We start from the raw sequence: 23,461 nt of genomic DNA, 5'->3' as shown, positions 1-23,461 counted from the left end.
GATTATTTTAAACGGAAACCATGAAAGAAGTATTATTAAAGTATTAAAAATAAAATACAGTTACTGTATCGTTAAAAAAATATTGCGATATATCGCAGTATCGATACTCTCTCAGTCAGACAGTCTCAAAAAATGTGAACATTTTTACAATCGTGAACATGTATCTGTACCAGGATCCGCAAATGCGTAACTACATTTGTAAATTACAAGAGGGCTTTTCCGCCGCCTGTTGGCGAGACCGCGTCACTGCAACTACTTATACACATCCAGACAAATACCGTTTCACACGTAACTGTGTCAGGACTTCAACAAAACCGTGTGAAGAGAAACAATTTGTCTGTTTTGAGATTCAAAATGACACATTTGTAAATGTTTTGAACAACAGTAGAGGAATCAACCGAAGATTTCGGTTGTCTTCGACTTCGGAGTTGATGTTTAAAAATCGGAATAAAAAAAACAAACAGTGACCAACGAAGATTTCCTTGTTTAAACAAAGAGTTTCAAAGAGAAAAAAACACTAAACGAGTCGTTCATGAATCACTGGGACGTAACTGATGCTACGATATTTCACCGTTTCTTCTTCACTGGTATCTACCGACGTCTTCAACCTCGGGCTCTCGTGGCGGCGGCACATTTGCTCGCCGGAGTCCACGTTTGGAAAAAGAAAACATCTGAGCCGCGAAACGCCGGGACGAGCGGCGAAAAGATAAGAGTCTAATGAACGCCGCGGCTCCTCCGCGAACATAAATATTACATCAGCTTGTGGGTGGCCGAGCTCACGGATGCACTGCTTTCACTTCTTGATTTCACTTTTTAATGTGCACACGAGTCAACAAAACGTCAGATCCAGCAACGATAACTCGAAAGAAACAAGGGCCAGGACGACTGTTGCCATCACGTCATTAGACGTATCTTGATGTTGTCACACTCCCTCTCTCTCTCTCTCTCTCTCTCTCTCTCTCTCTCTCTCTCTCCATCCATTCCCTGGGAAAGACGAGTTCAAAAAGAAAAAGCGATGTGTTTTTCGCGGGTGCTTTGAAGCGTCCGCTGGAGCAGCAACCTCGAGCCGAGCATCTCTTAACTGTCACAACCCTCGTCGCTCCTCGTCTTCGAGTACGGAGGTATAATAAGGTATAATGTGTATTATATATATATATATATAAGAGTTGCCGGCGCCGGCGAGGAAGCGAGGGAAGGAAAAGCGTGGAGGGAAGATGCACGACGGACGAAAAGTGATGCAAAACTCCCGCAACAGTGAGTCGCTGGAGATGAAAGGAGAGATCGGACCGGAAGGTGATCGGGGATCGAAGGCGAAAAAATGTTTATCGTGGTTTAAAAGATACGATAACGAAGCAACTGAACGTACTGTAAAGACACACGTGTACACAATAAGTACTATTTGTTGTCTTTAAACATGTTTTTGTAGTTCAGCGATATCTGGGGATGAATGGATCTTTTTGTTTTTGATTAAAATGTTGGATGGATGGATGGATGGATGGATGGATGGATGGATGGATGGATGGATGGATGGATGGATGGATGGATGGATGGATGGATGGATGGATGGATGGATGGATGGATGGATGGATGGATGGATGGATGGATGGTTGGATGGATGGATGACGGGTGTATGGATGGATGGATGGATGGATGGTTGGTTGGATGAATGGATGGATGATGGGTGTAAGGATGGATGGATGGATGGATGGATGGATGGATGGATGGATGGATGGATGGATGGATGGATGGATGGATGGATGGATGGATGGATGGATGGATGGATGGATGGATAGTTGGATGGATGGATGACAGGTGTATGGATGGATGGATGGTTGGTTGGATGAATGGATGGATGATGGGTGTAAGGATGGATGGATGGATGGATGGATGGATGGATGGATGGATGGATGGATGGATGGATGGATGGATGGATGGATGGATGGATGGATGGATGGATGGATGGATGGTTGGTTGGATGAATGGATGGATGATGGGTGTAAGGATGGATGGATGGATGGATGGATGGATGGATGGATGGATGGATGGATGGATGGATGGATGGATGGATGGATGGATGGATGGATGGATGGATGGATGGATGATGGGTGTAAGGATGGATGGATGGATGGATGGATGGATGGATGGATGGATGGATGGATGGATGGATGGATGGATGGATGGATGGTTGGTTGGATGAATGGATGGATGATGGGTGTAAGGATGGATGGATGGATGGATGGATGGATGGATGGATGGATGGATGGATGGATGGATGGATGGATGGATGGATGGATGGATGGATGGATGGATGATGGGTGTAAGGATGGATGGATGGATGGATGGATGGATGGATGGATGGATGGATGGATGGATGGATGGATGGATGGATGGATGGATGGATGGATGGATGGATGGATGGATGGATGGATGGATGGACCCCTCTAGAGATCTCCTTCGAGAAATTGGATTTGTAGTTCACAGCACTCGATTTTCATAAAAACAAGAACAAAGTGCAAATATAAAGAACAACTTCTTAAAGACATTTTTTTGAAGATTTTTTTTTAAATTGCATCTTTCTTTTATTTTTCCCTTTTCTGGTTAAAAAGAGAATAACTTATAATAATAACAGACTGTAACTAAGGGGCCGTCAAAGCTCAACACTAAATAAAAAAATAAAAAAACAAAGCAGACGAAAAAGATGAACTAAAAAAATAGACCCTAATGTGCCAATAAAATATTTATGAACCATTGTTTAAAAAAATATGAAAAAAAGAAAATATATACAAAGTAACTTAAGAAGTAATTCTAGAAAATAATATTCAGAGTTAATACATTCAAATCAATACAAAATAAAAACAATTTGCTATCTTTGCTCTACTCATGATGACGATTTAATCTTTAGTTATTTTTTATTGCTATTTATCTTACTAGGATGGCGTCGGAGGCTATCCCAGCTACCTAGGGTGAGAGGCGAGGGACACCCTGAACAGTTTGAAAGTCTGTCGCAGGACAAACCACCATCATGCAAACACACTTGTTGGCAGTTTAGTCGAACATACAAACTCCACAAGGAAAGAGTCTGGGATTGAACCCACAACCTTGAGTAACAACACAATTGTGTGAATGAAACTGAAAGTTTGAGACTCAAATTAATGTTTCAGAAATATTTTAATTTATAAAAAATAATAAATAAATTCAGAATAATTCTTTTTTTTTTTTGCGGGGGGGGGGCGGGGGTCTTGCTGTAGAAGTCTTTTGCTGAGATTCCTGCCCCTGTTTTGACCAAATTGTATAAAAACGTATCTGGGATCTTTAATTTAGGAGGAACATGTGACCAAAGAAAGTTGTGTTCTATCGTTATTTAAACAAGAGGAAGAAATAAATGAATTAAATGTTGTTTTTTTTAAATTAGAAAATCTGGTGAAAATATACAAAATCGACATTAAACATAAAAATAGAAATTGATTGTTAGTGAAACAATAAATAATAATAAGTGTATAATATAATATAATATAATAATAAGTAAATTACAATATATTAACACACCTACTACATTTTATCAGATATTGCTTAAAACCAAAAGTGAAGAAAATTTAGACAAAATCTAAAAACTGGAAGAAAAAAAAGGAATATATATATATATACATAAAAATACTTCTTATTTAATGGATAAGTTTGCCTTTTTGTTTGTGTATTTTGGTAAAAGTTTGTGATTATATTTGACATTAATCTTTTTTTTTCTTCACTTGTTTATTTTCTGATGTCAAAATGAATGAATAAATCATTTATACAACAAAACAAAGAAGGCTTGATGTAAGTAAGTAAGTAAGTAAGTAATATTTATTTATATAGCGCTTTTCGAGACCAGGGTCACAAAGCGCTTAGACAATCAAAACAATACTCAAAAAAGTACATACTTTAAAGATCAAGATAATACTGAGAACAACACAGGAGTTCGAGAAATTCAAGGAAAAGCCTGAACAAATAGAAACGTCTTAAGGTGTTTCTTAAAGGAGTCAGTAGATTCCTTTGATGTATTAACTTCATTGTTAAGGCGGAAATATTTAACGTTATCTGGTAAAGATAAGTTGAAGTCATTTTTTCTGAGGATTCTCGTGTAAAAACGTTGCAGACGAACAAAATGTAAAACCTTCTGTTGATGTAAAAAAGATTTATGGAGAACAAGATGTAAATCTTCGATGTTAAGAGAGAGAAAGTTTAAACCAAGAGTGTATCGATAAACTGTGGTTAGATACTCGTGATTAACCAGTACTTTTCAAACTGTACCCATGGTTACCAGGTAACCAAAGAGTCGGAAGCAAGAAAACTTTTTCTTTTATTTCCAAAAATTAAGTGATTATAATTTATTTGTTTTATGGTTTAGTTCCACCATTTTCTGGTGTTTGTTAATGATATTTTGCTACCGAACATCTGAACTTATCTAATCTTACTTAGTGAAGGTTGAGGATCAAGTTAATAATGAAAACAAATAGTTGAGTTTATGACAATTAAAAAAAAGGTGCAACACTGGAGGAGAGACTCCAACCTGGCAGAAAAATAATGATCAATTATGACAAATTTCTCTTTATCTTTAGTGTATTTTAATTGTTATCCACAAATGTTATGGCGTTTGATTGTCAGCTGTACGGGTGGGAAGTGAGGGACACCCTGGAAAGGTCGTGCGAAGGCATGGAAATTGGTTGAGAGTTATATAAAGCAAACATTATTACATGTATTTATATTTGTATTTACTCCTCAATGTAATCTTTGGATTTCAAATTCAACGCAAAAAAAAAAAATCTCCAGCCTCTGAGTCCGGCTCTATCAAGGTTTCTGCCCCAACATCTCAATATCAAAGCTTCAAACTAATTTAAATAATAATAATAATAATAATAATAATAATCTCTATTTATATAGCATCTAAATGACTGTAAAATGACTTTAAATATTTAAAAATACAAATATATAAACATTAAAAATACAAATATTTACACATTTAAAAAAAAACATGAAAAAAAATAATAATAATAATTCTTATTTACAGAAAAAATATTCAGTTTGTTTAAAAATAAATCAATAAATATAGATTAGTAAGTAAGTAATTTTTATTTGTATAGCGCTTTTCTAGACCAGGGTCACAAAGCGCTTAAACAACCAAAACAATATTCAATAAAATATATACTTAGTCGCCAAATAAATCGCATTGTTCCGCAGCGTGAAGAGATGAATAATTTCCATCTCTTCTTCTTCTTCTTCTTCTTCTTCTTCTTCTTCTTCTTCTTCTTCTTCTTCTTCTTCTATTTCTTCTTCTATTTCTTCTTCTTCTTCTTCTTCTTCTCTCCATCAGCTGCAGTTGATCCTCCGACTGGACTCTTCAGCTGAAGAGACTTAAAGCTCCAGGATCTTCCAAGACCGTGATTTGAACATCAGTGAAGACACACGAGATACTTCCATAAAAACCTCCTCATTCCAGCTTTTATTCACACCTGGACTTGTTTCTAATGAAGCTGAGATGTTTCTATCAGTGATTTGTAACGAGTTAATAAAATATATCGAGTTTTGAAAGGTTTTAAAATCAACTTATTTGAAGAAACACAGTAAAATAATTGATATTAATGTCACTGCAGGGAAGTGTTTTAATAAAAGATTGAATAAATCACCTGAGAATCGGTTCTTCTTACCTGACAGCAGGTGTCGAGATGTTTTCTTCTCTCCGTCCAGAGCTCGGATCTGTCCTTGGTTCTGAAGCTCCTTCAGTTCAACTCTTGGATTAAACTTGAACAACAAGCACGAAGCTCCGGGATGAGGATCAGCGCCGCGGATTCTCCTGCTCTTCTGCTGGACCTTCCACGAGTCTGTGCGCGCGAGGAAACTTCACGAAGGTGTTGAGATGTGAGCGCGAGCGTCGAGAGGAACAGGCTCGTGCTGCTGCTCGCGCGCATGGAACGAGCGTCGATGCACGCGGCGGGTCCGTGCACGTGCGCGTGGACGAGGAGGGACTCATGACAAGATCTGACATTTACAGATGGATGAAAAAAAAACATGACGCAAGACACTTGAATGTTTAAGAATCTTTATTGATTTGACACTTTTCACAATAAACACTTATATTACAATCATTATATATTTATTTATTTATTTGTTTAAATTAATATAATTTGGGAGGAACATGTAACCAAAGATAGTTTTGTACTATCGTTATTAAAACAAGAGGAAGAAATAAATGAATTAAATGTGTTTTTTTTAATTAGAAAATCTGGTGAAAATATACAAAATCGACATTAAACATAAAAATAGAAATTTATTGTTAGTGAAATAATAAATACTAGTAAATTACAATATATTAACGCAACTACTACATTTTATCAGATATTGCTTGAAACCAAAAGTGAAGGAAATTTAAACAAAATCTAAAAACTGGAAAAAAAGGAATATATACTAAAAGGAATATATAGGAATATATACTGTACATAAAAATACTTCTTCTTTAATGGATAAGTTTGCATTTTTGTTTGTGTATTTTGGTAAAAGGTTTTGATAATATTTGCAGAATTAATCTTCTTTTTTTTTCACTTGTTTATTTTCTGTTGTAAAAATGAATAAATAAATAATTTATACAACAAAACAAAGAAGGGTAAACGTATTAACTTCATTTTTAAGGCAGAAATATAAAAAGTAATAGTGAAGACATTAATTAAATTGAACAATTGTAATATATATATAAATCAATTAAAAACAGTAGAAATAGTATAAAACCGCATTAAATCAATTAAAAGATATTTATATAACAAAGAGTTGAGATAAATTAATATTTGAATACAAATTAATGTACAGAATAAATACTTTAACTACAAATTATACTACTTAAAATCCCAAATTCAGATTTATTTCTCATTTCAGTTGTTTAATGTAGAAAAAAAACGTCTTAATTCCAATAAGATCTTTCCTTCTAATGTATTCATTTATTTTAAAACATATGATTTTTTTTACAGACGAAAATCTGACATCAACCATTTCAACAACACGAGAAAGGATAAAATATTAACAGGTACTTTATTACTAAAGCTGAAATATTTAACCCTCGTGTTACCTCGGGGTCAAGGTGACAACACAGGGGATACCACAAAGACATTTGTTTTTTTAAGGCCTGTGGGTCAACTTGACCCTGAGATAACACGAGGGTTAAGAGGTTATTTCTTGGAAATTAATAGTGAAAATAAATGTGTAAAAAATAAAATTTCAGTCGACATTGCAGTAAATTAAAAAATAAACAATTGTTGATATGAATGCGTTGACATAAATGTTATATTAAATTATAATTAGATTTACAGAAGAAAGATAAAATACTTAATAAGATTCATTTTGGTAGAAACTTATATCTGCAGCATAAACAAATACTTTTATTTGTTTATCTTCTGCTGATTCTCCTCTGACCTCCGTCTCATTAGAAGTGAATCCACTCCTGCTGGGCATCTTCACACAAACACCGTCCAGACTAATGTATTCTAAACTATTCAGTCCGTTTGAGTCGAGGGTCAAAGCAAACAATGTCACGAAAACTATGTTTTCAGGAAGTTGTTTTTGCAGCGAGAACAAATACTAGAGTTTATTTTTGAGTCTCCGTCTGGGTCGTTTCAGGACAAAATCTGGATTTAAAAATCAATGAATGTCATTGAATGTTTATCTTATATAGTTCTTTTCATGTTATTTTTTTTTTATCAATTTCTGCTACTTGGCCTGTGAACTTTGACCCTGGAAACCAAATGTTATTATTATAACTATCATATGTTACAGAAGTAATAGATTACATTTCCTAACACATTTTACACTCAGTTTCGAGGTAACGTCAAGTTAAAAAAGATAAACCTTAATAAGATATAGAAAAAAAACATTATTTAAAAATATATTGAATAGCAAAAACAATATAAAAAGCAGAATATCAACAATTATATTTATGACATTGTAAAGCTAATGCTAATTATATTTAGCTTTTTTTTTCACATTTTTCTGATTTTCCTATTTTTTATTTTGATAATATTGATGTACATCAGAAGCTTTTTAAGACTCATCAGTGGATTCAATTTAAATGGAGAATATATTCAAGAAATCTTTAAGCTAAAAAATACAACATATTCACAAAGTGTTAAAGAGATAAAAGAAAAGGATAAAATTAAACAACACATTATACAAACATTTAGACATATATTGACTTTTTTTTCTCACATTTTCGACCTGATCTGTTGTACAGTTCAAACTAAAAACTTCTTCATTCCAATAACATATATATATTGTTTTCCAGTTTTTATTTATTCATTTAAGTAAAAAAGTTCATGTTTGCAGAAATAACTTTTTTTTCCTGTCAATTTTCGATTGATTTTTTATTGTAAAAATAAATACTTAATACAACAAAACAAAAATCAATAAAATATAAACAGGTACTTCATTATTAAAGATGGAATAGTTAAGATATATTTATTAAACATTATTATTATTCCATTTAAAGTAGAAATTTTGACAAAAAAGTAGCAGTAAATTAAAAAAAAGATGATTGTAAAGGTTGATATTTCAGGTGGTGTAAAAAAAACATTTATACATCATTAGACTTGTCATTTTGTTCTCATGTTATGGGGCCGCAGACATAGCAGAAAAGGGGCGTGTATGGTATCGGTGTTTTGATGAAGCTTCATGAAACAGTGTCATTATCCTCAGAGTCCACTAGATGGCGTGCAACATATCAAATTTTATTTCACAGCCCTATTGATCTTTGTATCCTTTTCCTATTTTACTCTTTTCTTTGTGTTATTTCCTTTGATCTCTGTTCTTGATACTTGCACTTTGTCATCCCTTGCCCTTTGTTCTTTTGTTTGCCCTTTGTTCTTGTTTTTATGAAACAAACTGTACCGAACTGGAAACCTAATTTCCTTCTTTCTTTCTTTCTTTCTCTGCACTATTTTCCTTTGTTTTGAACAACTGTTCTGATGAAACATCATTTTTAAACTAAATGGCGCCACCTACTGACCTCTGAACAACATGACACTGTTTCATGAAGCTTCACCAACACATCACTAAGGAACGTGCACAAAAAATGAAAAAGGAAGAAAGTTCAGTTGAGAAGAAACACTTCAGTATAAATATGAGACAATTGTAACTCATTCTGACGGTTGATACGACGACACTTAAGCTAAACATAGAAGTTCGAGACAAACAACATTTGTTTATGTTTCTACAGAGTCAACGGATCCAACGGTTTGTTTGGGTTTCAGAGAAACCATTCGGGGCTTGTTTGGTCGGAAGCTGCAGCTTTGTTTGTCTTTGAGCCGCTCATGTCAGTTAAAGTAAAACAAATAAACAAAGCATGTTTACACTATTATCGCAGCGAGAGTTTCTTTTTCTAATATTTGTCCGTTTAAATAGAAAATAAAAGTTTGTCAAACCGTCAGCTTGAACGCGACAATAGCGTTTAATGCATCGACGTGTAGATTTATTTTTTTCCTCCCGGAAATGAATACGACATCAGCAACATTCCACTAATTACTGTTGGCGAGCAGATTAGTTTTTGTCTCCAGCTTAACACCCGGATGCACGAGTGCAATTCAATCCGGAGGAGAGAAAAAAAACAGGGCGAAAAGTTCCTCCTCAAAAGACAATCGTATATTAAAAAAAACAAAAAAAAAACAAGTTGTTTGCCGCAGTGCCGAGGAATTAAAGAATTCTTCTGTCGCAATTAAAGTGACGAGTAGGTTCCGCCTCGCGGATGATTCCGAGGGCGAAACACAAAAGGGACCAATTTCCTCCCGAAATGGAACGTTAGTTTACGTTACAATGGCGGGCGACGAGTGCGCGTGGAAGGCAGAGATTAGATAGGAACCTGCCAATTAACGGCGAGCGAGAGAAAAGAGGGCGTGAAGCTTCCTCTCGCAGCTGATCTTCCTGCGGCGTCTGGTAATTAAACATCAGCCCAAAACCGTATCAAACGCTGTTCGCGAAGCAGATGCTTTTCATTTCAAACTCCGGCACTTCAGACCGAGACGAACGTTCCTCACACACACAGTGAAGACGAATGTCTTCTGATCGTCTCCCTCTCCTCACGTTCTCGCCCGCCGGAGACTTGACCTTTTATCCGGAAACCCATTGTTGTGAGGAATTAAATATTAAGGCGCCTGCTCCGCTGGACGGAGTCTGGTAGCAGTGGGTTGTCAGGCCGGTGCTTCACACGTGAGTTATGGAGTCAGAAAGTTAGAGCATAAGCTGGAGCTTTTGAGGAAACTGGGTTTGAAAACCAGACGAATATTTGAGATTTAATCATTAGACGTCAACTAATGAGTTGATTTAAGTCTTAAATAGATGTTTGGACTCTATTAGTATCATCAGTGTGTGTTTCTACAGAACTATCTTTTCATTCTGCTGTGATTGGTCAAACGTCAAAGTTTGACACCAAGTGTTATCAATCCCGGGGATTCAAGGGACTCATTGTATAAACAAAGCGGGGCATGATTACAGCTTGCTGGAGGAGTGATGACCTAATTAGGTCATAATGAACCTCTTGTTCGCCCAGATTTAAGAAAGAAAATTGGGTTTCCAGTTTGGTACAGTAAGTTTTATAAAAACAAGAACAAGAACAAATGCAAACAAAAGAACAAAGTGCAAGGGATGATAAAGTGCAAGTATAAAGAATAGACATCAAAGGAAAAACAAATGGATGGATGGATGGATGGATGGATGGAAGGAAGGAAGGAAGGAAGGAAGGAAGGAAGGAAGGAAGGAAGGAAGGAAGGAAGGAAGGAAGGAAGGAAGGAAGGAAGGAAGGAAGGAAGGAAGGAAGGAAGGAAAGGAGGAAGGAAGGAAGGAAGGAAGGAAAGAAAGAAAGAAAGAAAGAAAGAAAGAAAGAAAGAAAGAAAGAAAGAAAGAAAGAAAGAAAGAAAGAAAGAAAATTGGGTTTCCAGTTCGATACAGTAAGTTTCATAAAAATAAGAACAAGAACAAAGTGCAAACAAAAAAGAACAAAAGCAAGGGATGACAAAGTGTAAAGAACAGACATCAAAGGAAATAACAAATGGATAGATGGATGGATGGATGGAAGGACGGAAGGAAGGAAGGAAGGAAGGAAGGAAGGAAGGAAGGAAGGAAGGAAGGAAGGAAGGAAGGAAGGAAGGAAGGAAGGAAAGAAAGAAAGAAAGAAAGAAAATTGGGTTTCCAGTTCGATACAGTAAGTTTTATAAAAATAAGAACAAGAACAAAGTTCAAACAAAAAAGAACAAAAGCAAGGGATGACAAAGTGTAAAGAACAGACATCAAAGGAAATAACAAATGGATAGACGGACGGACGGACGGACGGACGGACGGAAGGAAGGAAGGAAGGAAGGAAGGAAGGAAGGAAGGAAGGAAGGAAGGAAGGAAGGAAGGAAGGAAGGAAGGAAGGAAGGAAGGAAGGAAGGAAGGAAAGAAAGAAAGAAAGAAAATTGGGTTTCTAGTTCTGTACATTAAGTGTCATAAAAACAAGAACAAGAACAAAGTGCAAACAAAAGAACAGTATAATTCAAGTATAAAGTACCTCTGTATTATCAAAGGAAATAATGCAAAGAAAAGGGTAAAATAGGAAAAGGAAACAAATATTAATAGAGGTGTGAAGAAAAAAAAATTGATATATTTTATCTTCATCATAATTCTAGTAAATACTTCAATAAAGTATTTATAATTACACAATAAATAAATGCAGATATGATAATCTGCTCATCGCAGATGTACGTGGAGCCGTACGATCCTTCAGGACCTCAAGTCTTCTCCACGTACATCTGCAGCCGGGATGAGAATCAGCTCCTCTAAATCTGACACTGTGGTCCTCGGTCTGCAAAGAAAGAAAGGGAAGAAGGCGACGTAAAGGTGGTCCCTGTGAGGACTTATCTGTCTTCCAGGGGAAGAAAATGAGTTTTGAAAAAGTTTGTGACGCTTTCCATCTTCCAGAAAGGTCAGTGGAGGCAAGTTCTTCTTCTCCAGCAGCCAATATGACTGATAGGAAGAGGCTTTTTGGAAAGACAGAAAATGCTTCACAATATAAGAATTTAAGAGAAACAGTAAGTGTGTGTAAAAGACATCGACATGAGTGTTTATTTTATAAGTGTATGACAAGAGTAAAGTAAGCAAAGCAAGTCTGAGTGATTTAAGTCAAGTCTTAAAGTGATAGTTCAACCTAAATTTAAACTTAACTCATTTTCTACTCAGCCTCATGTCGACTAAGAGTTATGATCATTTATAATCTGTTCCTTTTTAGGGTTATAGACAAAAATGTTTGTTCATTTTAATGTAGTGACTGGAGCTCAGTTGTTTTCGTCTTCGTCCAAAAATACACTTAAAAACATCCAAATACCTCCATATACTGCTCGTCTGTAACGTCCTTCTTGTATTGAAGCCTCGACATGAGAAATTGTTCCGAAAAAAAAGTTAAATAAGTTTATATTTTGATATTGTTTTTAGCAGATGCTAATAGGCTAACATCCTGAATCTTGAGCACCCGATACTCACATGTGTTTCAATGAGGAAAAGACGTCACGCAGGAGCGAAGAGACTCATAACTATCACTAAACTAATAACTAAACTGCAACACTAATAGACTCAGGGACTCATTGATTCCTCGTCCTATTAGATTGTATAATTCTGAGTTTGGGGACAGGAGCAGAGTGAACGGATGAACTTTGTTCTTTTGTTTGACCTTTGTTCTTTTGTTTGCACTTTGTTCTTTTGTTCGCATGTTCACAGTTTGCTGTTCTTGTTTTTCTGAAACTTAAACCTTATTTCCCAAAGGAGTTCTCTGGAAGGATTAGTAAAGTTGGTCTGTAAAAGCGTTATATAAATACAAATTACTTACTTACTTAATCCAAAAAATGAATTTGAAATATACAAAGTCGTGGCCCGCGGGCCATTTTACACCTTTCTAAAATGGCCTTCTGTGGCCCCTAATGATGGTCTAAGTCAAGAGTGTAGGGACTCAACTGTTGTTCGACGTCAGATTATTCATGGATCAAAAAGATCATCAGAATTGAATGGGATATTTTAAAAAGTTTTGATAAAATAGTAAAATTACATCAAATCAGACCAAAAATGACGTGAAAATCACAGTGAAATCAATCAAATTCGTCAAAAAGGTTAAAAAAAAGACCCGAGTCTGCGGCCCAGTCTCCACAAAAATCAACCTCCGATGACCCCCCCGGCACATTAGAGACCCCTGCACGAGGGTATCATGGTCCATCCACAGACACAAACGCGCGGGGGTTTGAGAACCGTCAGGATGTTCCGCGGCCGAGGGGAAGAAGAACGTTCATTAATTCTGAAACACACTCCAGCAGGACGAGCGCAGGTGTGTTTCCAGCAGGCGGCGGACGGAAGCCGACGCTCGCGGCTCCATTGACCCAAGTATTGCAATCCCGTCTCCGACTTGCCCCGCGGCGTTTCCAATTTATTTCTAATCACATGAACCTTACACACAGCTGTAGGATCGCATCATGAAACATAAACCATCCGAGGGAGACGTGGACTCAAGTGGAAGAACCAGCTGTGAATCTTTCACATGCTGTGTTTTTTTTTTTTACTTCTATTTATCATGTTTTTTTTCTGGTCTGATGAAGCTTCATGAAACAGTGTCATTATATTCAGAGTCCACTAGATGGCGTCTCTGCACTTTTTTCCTTTGTTTTGAACTGTTCTAATGAAACATCATTTTTAAACTGATGGCGCCACCTACTGACCTCTGAACAACATGACACTGTTTCATGAAGCTTCATCAACACATCAGTAATAAATATTAAGACATAAATGACATCAGAGATTACGGTGACAATAATTATAACAAGTCATCAAAAACATTTATGTCAACCAAGTCAATATAACAAACAACAAAATCAACTTTTGATTATAAATATTTTGTTGCAGGAAAAATATCAATACAGGAGAGAAATATTAAGTGCAGTGTAAAATATACAAAAACAAAAATATTAACGTCGACCAAACATAAATAATAGAAACAGAATAATAATAACATTATAATAATAATCAATGCAATTACTTGGACATACGTACACAACAACATAAATAACAATACAATAACAACAAAAACAAAATTTACATTAACAAAGACAGAAAGATAAATATTAAAAACATCAATGAACTATAAATGACATGTTTTGTTTCCTGTATGAGACCAATTTAAAGAGGTGATAGAAAAAAAATGGTCTTATCTCCTAAAATGTTTATGATTGCGTTTTAAAAATGTTACACAATTGCATGTAAACCAGAGAAATATATGAATCGAGGTAAACTTAAAATATGTAATAACTAATGTTCTTTAAAACAGTGAAGAACATCTTCAACAAGCGTAAGAATTAAATAACTGAACATTAACACAACTAAAAAAAAGTTTTGGGGAACATATAAACAAACACTAATATCTGAAACAAAAATAATAATATTAATATTGTTACAAGTGATATAAACAACAAGAACTAAAATACAAAAATGTATCATGTAAGACAATATATACAGTAAATATCTAGAACAACAAATACATCCATTAAACATAAAGCAAAATAAAAAATAAATAAAGTCCATAAACAATAGAAAAAGTTCTCTCTGCTCCTTTTCAATCTCTAAATTCTTCAGAGATAGATTTATTCTTACTCAATATGCTGACTTCCTCAAGGGCCAAAGGTCAAATACAACTTTATTGACACGTCCGACTGGAACTGAAATCTTTAATATTTTTTTTACAGCCTTTCATTTAATCGGCAGTAACTAGTAACTTTACATTTTCATTTCCAATCCCAACATGCAACGTCTCACAATCCTTTTAAAATATTTTTTTCTTTAGATTTTTATTTCTCATCCCAGTCCAGTGAGCGACTTGAAAGAAAGGTAGACAACACCTCAGGTCTTTTCTTGTTCTTCACATTTTCAAAGCGCATCCGTCTCTCTTAACTCATCTCCTCGGAGGATTGGAGCCCATCACGGCCAGCAGAAGCGTTTGTACTCATTTGTATTCCTCAGATATAGATCCCGATTTGTAAGAACATTGCGGAGAGGAAAGGTCAGCACGGGGCCCATTAACAGAAGGGATCTGCAAGTTTTAAGCAAATGGAGGAATTAGTGAAGCTAACGGGCTGTTTGGTTCGTTTGGAAGTGAGAACGTCTAGAGTCGGACGAACAAAGTCCAACTTGTGAGTCGCACAGATTGACGCGACAATAAACTTATTGTTTAAAAATGTTTTTTAATGAAAACATAGCATTAAAAACAAGCAAACAATCTCTAAAACTTTTTACGTGTAGGGGCCACATTTGACGAGTAGAAAACCAGCGTGGGGGGCCAAATATGAACCAAGAGATATCCCTCCTTCAAGTTCAAAATAAAAGCATCAGTACCATCAAACTATTCAACACAAGCGTTCTTCACAGACTGAAACAAGTGATTTAGAATTAGCATTGACACTTAGCATTAGGGGTTTAGTAAATAAAATACTTTTATTACCGATACTGTTTCGATATTTGACATTTGAAATAACATAACATGTTATTTTACGGTTCATATTCTAATAGTGTGTGTATAGAAGAAAATAGTTGGATTTTTTAATTTAAAATTAACACTCATATCTACTGCGTTTATTCATTTGTGTGGTGCAATTAAACCTCCGGCCACTAGTTGGCTTACTTCAACTTCAAGACTTTTCTCATCATTTTTATTTCTTCGGGCCTCTTTTCTGCCTCCTTACAATCAGCTGAAGGAGCTGGGAATTAAATGAAAAATATTTAAGGATGTAATACATTCTGTTTTAAACAATCTAAACTGGACATATTTAATTTTTCCTGAGGGTCTCGTTCCCCCATAAACCTGTCTTTTTAATGACATAAACCCTCTTGTTATCTCTTGGTCAAGGTCACCTGAAGGCCCAAAAACAAATGTGTTTGTGGTATCACTTGTGTTGTCTCATGCAGTTATATGAAGTGGTGGAGATCGTTCATCTTGACCCAGAGTCAACACAAGGGATACCACAAACACATATATTACAGGCAATTGGGTCACCTTGACCTAGAGACAACACAAGGAAAACCACAAACACATTCATTTTCAGGCATTTGGGTCACCTTGACCTAGAGACAACACAAGGGATACCTCAAACCGGCATTTTGGTCACCTTGACCTAGAGACGACACAAGGGATACCTCAAACCGGCATTTTGGTCACCTTGACCTAGAGACAACACAAGGGATACCTCAAACAGATTTGGTTTCCGGCATCTGGGTCACCTTGACCTAGAGACAACACAAGGGATACCACAAACACATTAATTTTCAGGCATTTAGGTCACCTTGACCTAGAGACAACACAAGGGATACCTCAAACACTTTTGTTTTCCAGCATTTGGGTCACCTTGACCAAGAGACAACACAAGGGATACCACAAACACCTTAGTTCTCAGGCATCTGGGTCACCTTGACCTAGAGACAACACAAGGGATACCACAAACACATGTGTTTTCTGGCATTTGGGAGATCTTGACCCAGAGATGAACAAATACATATAATATAAAATATTCCAGATCTTATTTGAACTGAGTTTCACGAGCTTGTATTTATTTACTGAATAAATCGTATTAACATAAAAAAAACACTTCAAACAAACACAAACAGCGTCATTATGGCAACATAACAACTTTAAAGGAGGTAATAATACTGTTGTTTCTCCAGAAGTTACTTCATGATCAAAAGAGATATTTCTGGGTTCATCAGAGCGAGTCGTGAGGGAGAACCACGTCTAAAAGGCCATTTTATAAAAAAAAACAAAAAAAACCTTCCGACCCGCAGGATGTCTCTCACATTGATTACCCCCCTCACACACCAACACACACTTCTCTTTGTAGTTCCCGCATATTGAAAGTGTCCCGTTGTGAGGTCCTGCTTGTGTGTGTGTTGTTTTTTTTCCGAAGATAAAGGTGAGGACGGCGTTTGGACGAACATCACAGGCAGCAGGACGTCAGGAGGTCCGAGCTTCAGCTGTTATTTCAGAGACAGACGGCAGGAAAAAAAAAGGTGCATTTTCTTCCTGATTCTATGATTCAATACAAAGTATTTTGATTCAAACAGTTCTTGCAGTGACGTGTCATTTAATTAAACACCATCAGGAACACAAACTAATTTTAAACCAACACACACATTTGAAAACAGTTAATGAAACACATTTTTTTAAAGTAATTATACCATAAAAATGACTCGAGACACAAATAAAATAAGAAAACTTTTATTTGTTTTCAAGGTGTCAAAAAGTACAAATACAAAGTGACTCAAATTTAACAAAAAATGTTCCCTGAATTAAAAGAATCCAGATCAACAACAATTAAGCAGCACTTGACAATTTTTTTTTTTTTTTTTTAAACAGTAAATGATTGTGTGACTGGATGGATCCATGTTTTGTGTGATGTCATCATGGCCGCTCGAGTATTGTTCAAGTAGGAGGTACTGATGTGTTGATGAAGCTTCATGAAGCAGCATCATTATCTTCAGAGTCCACTAGATGGCGGCCTGTGCACAATTTCACTTAGTTTTGAAAAATTGTTCTAATGAAACGTCATTTTTAAACTGATGGCGCCACCTACTGACCTCTGAACAACATGACACTGTTTCATGAAGCTTCACCAGCACATCACTAGTACTGACAAAGACCAGGAACCTTTCTTAACTTGCCAGGCCGTAGAAAAAGGAAAAAGTGACACAATTAGCACCATTGCTAACGATGCTACTCCAATAAGCTCAGTGATAGTAAGAGGTAGAAACTTTACATTTCAGTCTAAAAGCACCATTTAGGAAGCGATTCCTCAAATATTACTGATCATTTTCATTCTTATAAACTTAAAAATCATCATTGAAATAATCTTCAAGCGTATTCCATTGTGCTTTCGTTTTAGTTTGTCGTCGTTTTGCGTAGGGCTGCACGATATATCGGAAAAATATCCATATTGCGATATTGGCACGTGCGATATGGATATCGAAAACATGTGCGATAATTAATAATTTTTGATTTTATAAATCAAACATTTCTTAAATGCGCACTTTGACAAATCAGTGTCATGTTCTGTAAAGTTGTCAATTTGTACTTCTATGTCTCGTTGTCGTTTAACTTCCAAACAAGTGTAAACGTGTCCGTCTTCGCCGTATGTTAACGAGCTAAGTTGTTAGCGTCAGGTAATTTATAAACGGTTATGTGTTTATGTACAAGGAGGTGGATTCATTATTGATTTGGTGATGTTGCGACGCGCCGGCGGCTCCTCTCTGATGTCGCTCAGTTTCACGGGAAACCGATGCAAGTCCCGCGAAACTGAGCGTTATAAGTGATATTTTTCTCCGATCATGTTGGCACCGAAAAGCGGGAATAAACAAAAGGTAAATATCGCGTTGTTTTCCTTCTCTAAACCCCCGGACCTCCACTACAATACTCGTGCGCGCGACTAGATTTTTAGGTAAAGGTATCGCATTAATATCGAAATTCAAGACACCGATATTGAATATCGCACTTATTTTCAATACCGTGCAGCCCTAGTTTTCCGACTGTGAAGAAACATATTTGTGGGTCTTTCAAGTCTATACGTCAGTGTATGTCCGGATCACCGAAAGATTTGTCGGCAAAGACAAGAGTCCCATTAGGGTCTAAATCTATCGCAATTTCAAAAGCTTCAAGGCAGCGCGGTCATGTCACTAACTTGCTAACTAACTTGAGAAAGGTAATTATCGGCAGAAAAGGAAATGGAAAAGAAAATACTTCTTAACGTCAGTTTGGACTCTCATTCATTCAACTCATGGTTGTCCACAAGGTTCCAAAGACGGAGAAGAGTTTTTGGGAAGACGTTCTTTAGTACTGAAGAAGCCTCTTCAATAGAAGGTTTTCCCAAAAACCCAGTTGCTTTGGAATATTCTGGAAAACACCTTCACGATTTAAGCGACAGCGTTCCTTCGTTGCATCACACTTCGGAGATTTTTCGTTGGAACAATGCGTTTCAGATTACAGAGGGATTCCGGAACCATGTACGTATAAACACGGCGTGCTATTGGCTAACAGTGTTAGCATGAGTTCTGTATCCTGGGTGGTGATTGGTTGGCGGGGATTTTCGGTCAAACTGAGATTGAATTTGCTTTTCAAAGTGTGTCAAAAGTTTTTCCTGGAATCCCGAAGACAGACCGACCGACGTAGTTTCATCGCAGTCTTCAAAGGTCTTTACAACAAGTGTTTATTGAACTTAAACAAAAGTTGAAAATTTTGGTAAATTACAAACTTTAAGTGGAGGAAATACTTTTCGTAAGTAGGTCCTGGAACGAAGGAACTGAGATTTTATAAACCATGTTAATACTTTGAACTCAACAATAAATCCCTTCTTGTGTGTCCAGAATTTTGAACAAAGTCCTTCCTACTGGACTCGAGCTGGACTAGAACACACAGAATATCTCTCTTAAAAAAAAGCTCACTCCTCGTCCTCCACCACGTCCATCAGGTTCTGATCCGGAACTTCAAAGTGCTTCACAATTGAGTCCTCATTAAGTTGAGCAGGTGTCTCGTCGTCCCAGTCCGGCTCTTTGCACAGGCTTCCCTCGGCGCCGGATCCTCCTCCGTGGTCACTCTCCTCGCCGCCGTGGACAGACGGCGAGCGAAGCGAGGAGGATTCTCGGCTGTCTGACAGGACCATCCCGCTCCCCGAGGAGGACTCGCTGTTGGAGTCTTCACCTGAAGCAGCCGGGAGGAGGACGGACAGATGGTGAGACGAGCAGGAAACAAACACTGCACCGAGAAAACCACCGACTGGAAGGTTTTGAATTCCCGGAGCCCGGATCTAACCCAAATCAGAATGTTTGCTTTGGATTTTCTCCCCGAGCTTCATGTTTAATTTAATCAGCAGATAAATAAGCCTCAAAAAAGAAACGTCTCACTTAAGCCGCCCTGATATGAATGTACCTAAAAGATGCCGTTTGAAAAACTTTTACTCGTTTTAAATATTTACTACGGGAGCTAAAAAAAAAAGGGTCTTAAATCAGAGATGACGAGGTAAAAAGCAAGCATCATATTAGCAGTTTAATTAAACAATATATCGTGATAATTACAACTAATTTAGGGGCAAATTAATCACAATTTTTTAAATATAATTACAATAAAAGACTGATTTTTAGTGTTTATTTTCCCTGAACAAATCGCGACACGCCGGCGGCTCCTCTCTGATGTCCCTTCAATTCTGCAGGAAACTGATGCAATTCCAGCGAAACTTAGCGTTATAAGTGATATTTTTCTACGATTATGACGGGAACGAAGCACGGAAATAAACAAATGGGAAATATTGCAGAAACATATTTGTGGGTTTTAATTTAAAACTTTTGCTCGTTTTAAATATTTACTACGGGAGCTTAAAGAAAAATGGTCTTGAATCAGAGATGACGAGGTAAAAAGCTACCATCATATTAGCAGCAGTACGTTTAATTAAACAATATATCGTGATAATTACAACTAATTTAGGGGCAAATTAATCACATTTTTAAAAATATAATTACAATAAAAGACTGATTTTTAGTGTTTATTTTCCCTGAACAAATCGCGACACGCTGGCGGCTCCTCTCTGATGTCCCTTCAATTCTGCAGGAAACTGATGCAATTCCAGCGAAACTTAGCGTTATAAGTGATATTTTTCTACGATTATGACGGGACCGAAGCACGGAAATAAACAAAAGGGAAATATTGCAGAAACATATTTGTGGGTTTTAATTTAAAACTTTTGCTAGTTTTAAATATTTACTACGGGAGCAAAAAAAAAAAAGGGTCTTAAATCAGAGATGACGACGTAAAAAGCAACCATCATATTAGCAGCAGTACGTTTAATTAAACAATATATCGTGATAATTGCAACTAATTTAGGGGCAAATTAATGACATTTTTAAAAATATAATTACAATAAAAGACTGATTTTTAGTGTTTATTTTCCCTGAACAAATCGCGACACGCCGGCGGCTCCTCTCTGATGGCCCTTCAGTTCTGCAGGAAACCGATGCAATTCCAGCGAAACTTAGCGTTATAAGTGATATTTTTATACGATTATGACGGAACCAAAGCGCAGGAATAAACAAAAGGGAAATATCGCATTGTTTTCCTTCTCTAAACCCCCGGACCTCCACTACAGTACTCGTGCACGCGACAAGATTTTTAGGTAAAGGTAAAAAGAAAAAACGCATTAATATCGAAATTCAAGACAACAATATTGATTATCGCACTTATTTTCAATACCGTGCAGCCCTGGTTTTGCGATTGTAAAGAAACATATTTGTGGGTTTTAATTTAAAACCTTTGCTAGTTTTAAATATTTACGACGGGAGCTAAAAAAAAAGGGTCTTAAATCAGAGATGACGAGGTAAAAAGCGAGCATCATATTAGCAGCAGTACGTTTAATTAAACAATATATCGTGATAATTACAACTAAGTTAGGGGGAAATTAATAACATTTTTAAAAATATAATTACAATAAAAGACTGATTTTTAGTGTTTATTTTCCCTGAACAAATCACGACACGCCGGCGGCTCCTCTCTGATGTCCCTTCAGTTCTGCGGGAAACCGATGCAATTCCAGCAAAACTTAGCGTTATAAGTGATATTTTTCTACGAATATGACAGGACCAAAGCGCAGGAATAAACAAAAGGGAAATATCGCATTGTTTTCCTTCTCTAAACCCCCGGACCTCCACTACAGTACTCGTGCACGCGACCAGATTTTCAGGTAAAGGTAAAAAGGGTCTTAAATCAGAGATGACGAGGTAAAAAAGCTACCATCATATTAGCAGCAGTACGTTTAATTAAACAATACATCGTGATAATTACAACTAAGTTAGGGGCAAATTAATCACATTTTAAAAAATATAATTAAAATAAAAGACTGATTTTTAGTGTTTATTTTCCCTCAACAAACCCAGTAACCTCTTCTGTTTACGCTTCCTCTAGCGCTCTTAGAACGGGGTCAGAAAAAAGAAAGATCTTCTGCGGTTTAACAGAATATTGGTGTTTTTTTCCCTTGATTTTTCTGATCCATTCTGGATGCAGGTCAGCTGACCTTCTGTGCCGTTGTGTAGTTGAAGGGGTTGTTCTCAAAATCAATGTCTGCGTTTAACGTCGAACTTAATGAGGCGAGTGATGACGACGAAAACCAGCCAGAAGCAAACTTGCGTTCGAGGCCCTGAGTTTTTAATGCATGAACTCTTTGCACGATTTCAGCTGGTGAGGAGGTAAAGATAAGTACGACATAAGCATAAACATAACATGTTTTCTTCATTAAAATATATTGATTTAAATTTACACGTTTACTATTTGACAATTCGCAGGCCAATGGATTTACCAAATCTTATAGAAATTACCTCAAAACTTCACCAAATGAGTAAAAATAAAACCAGATTTAATATAAAATGTTTTATTTTTGCTCCATTTTAAGGTATAGCCATGTCGCCTTTTTATGAGAAGTCCTTTTAAACGTTTTTGTAGCATTTAATTACAGAATTCTTTACGTTTTCACTTCAAGAAGAACGAGCTTCAGACTTGGGTTACGATATATTGCAATCCCGAAATAACAAGTATATATTTGACACAATTAATGTCTGTCAAATTAAAAAACGTACTCAAACTTAAAGTAGAAAAGTTAAACAAAAAGTTACTTTCACTTTAAAAAAAGTAAGACATAGAATACGTGTTTTGGGAACTAGTGAAGGTCTGACCAGCTTGACTGATGTCACATGACCAGGGGTGTGTATTGGTAAGAATCTTATGATACGATACGTATCGTGATACTGTAGTAACAAGGATATTTGTAGTATTGTCGAGTACTTAACTCTGGTGTTGCAGAATTTACAGACCACATGACTCTTGACGAAGTCGTAACTGCTTTCATTTGTTTTAAAACCAAAATATGTCCAAACATCAGCTTTAAAAGCTGCTGAAGTCACTGTATCCTCTCGTCCTCAGTCATCGCCAGAATCTTAAAGGATTTCATTGATCATTTAGCTACGGAGGACGTAATAACTGCTGCCATCTAATGGCTGACAAACACAAAAAGGAACAAAAACGTTTTTTCTTATTCTTAACACACTTTATTAAACTGTAAACCATAAAATAACTATGGTAAAAAATAGAAATATGATTTTAAAAGGCCAAAAATTAAAATAAATGAATAGTGTTCTCAAACATCTATATGGTATCGTGAAGAAAAATCGAGATATATTGCCGTAACGACATTTTCAACACAATTCCACTAATGTCGATGATTGTCTTCCAGATCTTTTATTCGCCAACTTTCTCTTCCAATATTTGGTACAAAATCCACATTTGTTTGCCAGTTGGCAAAGTTTTGGCAAATCTTGCAACACAGTCTTTGGTGACTTTGTGTTCTCTAAATCAAAACATTATTTATATATA

The 23,461-nt window shown here is 36.3% G+C and overlaps 3 protein-coding genes across 3 annotated transcripts in view; all 3 read right to left on the bottom strand.

Annotated features, from left to right (window-relative positions):
- grm2b (glutamate receptor, metabotropic 2b) overlaps nucleotides 1–5,870 on the bottom strand; it is a 37,835-nt gene extending 31,965 nt beyond the window's left edge. The window contains exon 1 of the mRNA XM_087800483.1: nucleotides 5,682–5,870. The gene's annotated coding sequence lies outside the window, so the exon portion shown is untranslated. The remainder of the gene's footprint in view (nucleotides 1–5,681) is intronic.
- Nucleotides 1–23,461, bottom strand: part of LOC148070144 (ubiquitin-like modifier-activating enzyme 1) — a 280,272-nt gene that overhangs the window by 51,676 nt on the left and 205,135 nt on the right. The gene's annotated exons all lie outside the window — the stretch shown is intronic.
- Nucleotides 17,263–23,461, bottom strand: part of tex264b (testis expressed 264, ER-phagy receptor b) — a 47,963-nt gene continuing 41,764 nt past the window's right edge. Inside the window, exon 4 of the mRNA XM_087801278.1 lies at nucleotides 17,263–19,750. Within this exon, the coding sequence (XP_087657404.1) occupies nucleotides 19,491–19,750 (260 nt within the window). The 3' untranslated portion in view covers nucleotides 17,263–19,490. The remainder of the gene's footprint in view (nucleotides 19,751–23,461) is intronic.

Source organism: Callionymus lyra, chromosome 10, assembly GCF_982586985.1.
Source record: "Callionymus lyra chromosome 10, fCalLyr1.hap1.1, whole genome shotgun sequence".
In the NCBI taxonomy this organism is placed as follows: Eukaryota; Metazoa; Chordata; class Actinopteri; order Syngnathiformes; family Callionymidae; genus Callionymus; species Callionymus lyra.
This window is presented reverse-complemented; position numbering and strand designations above follow the sequence as displayed.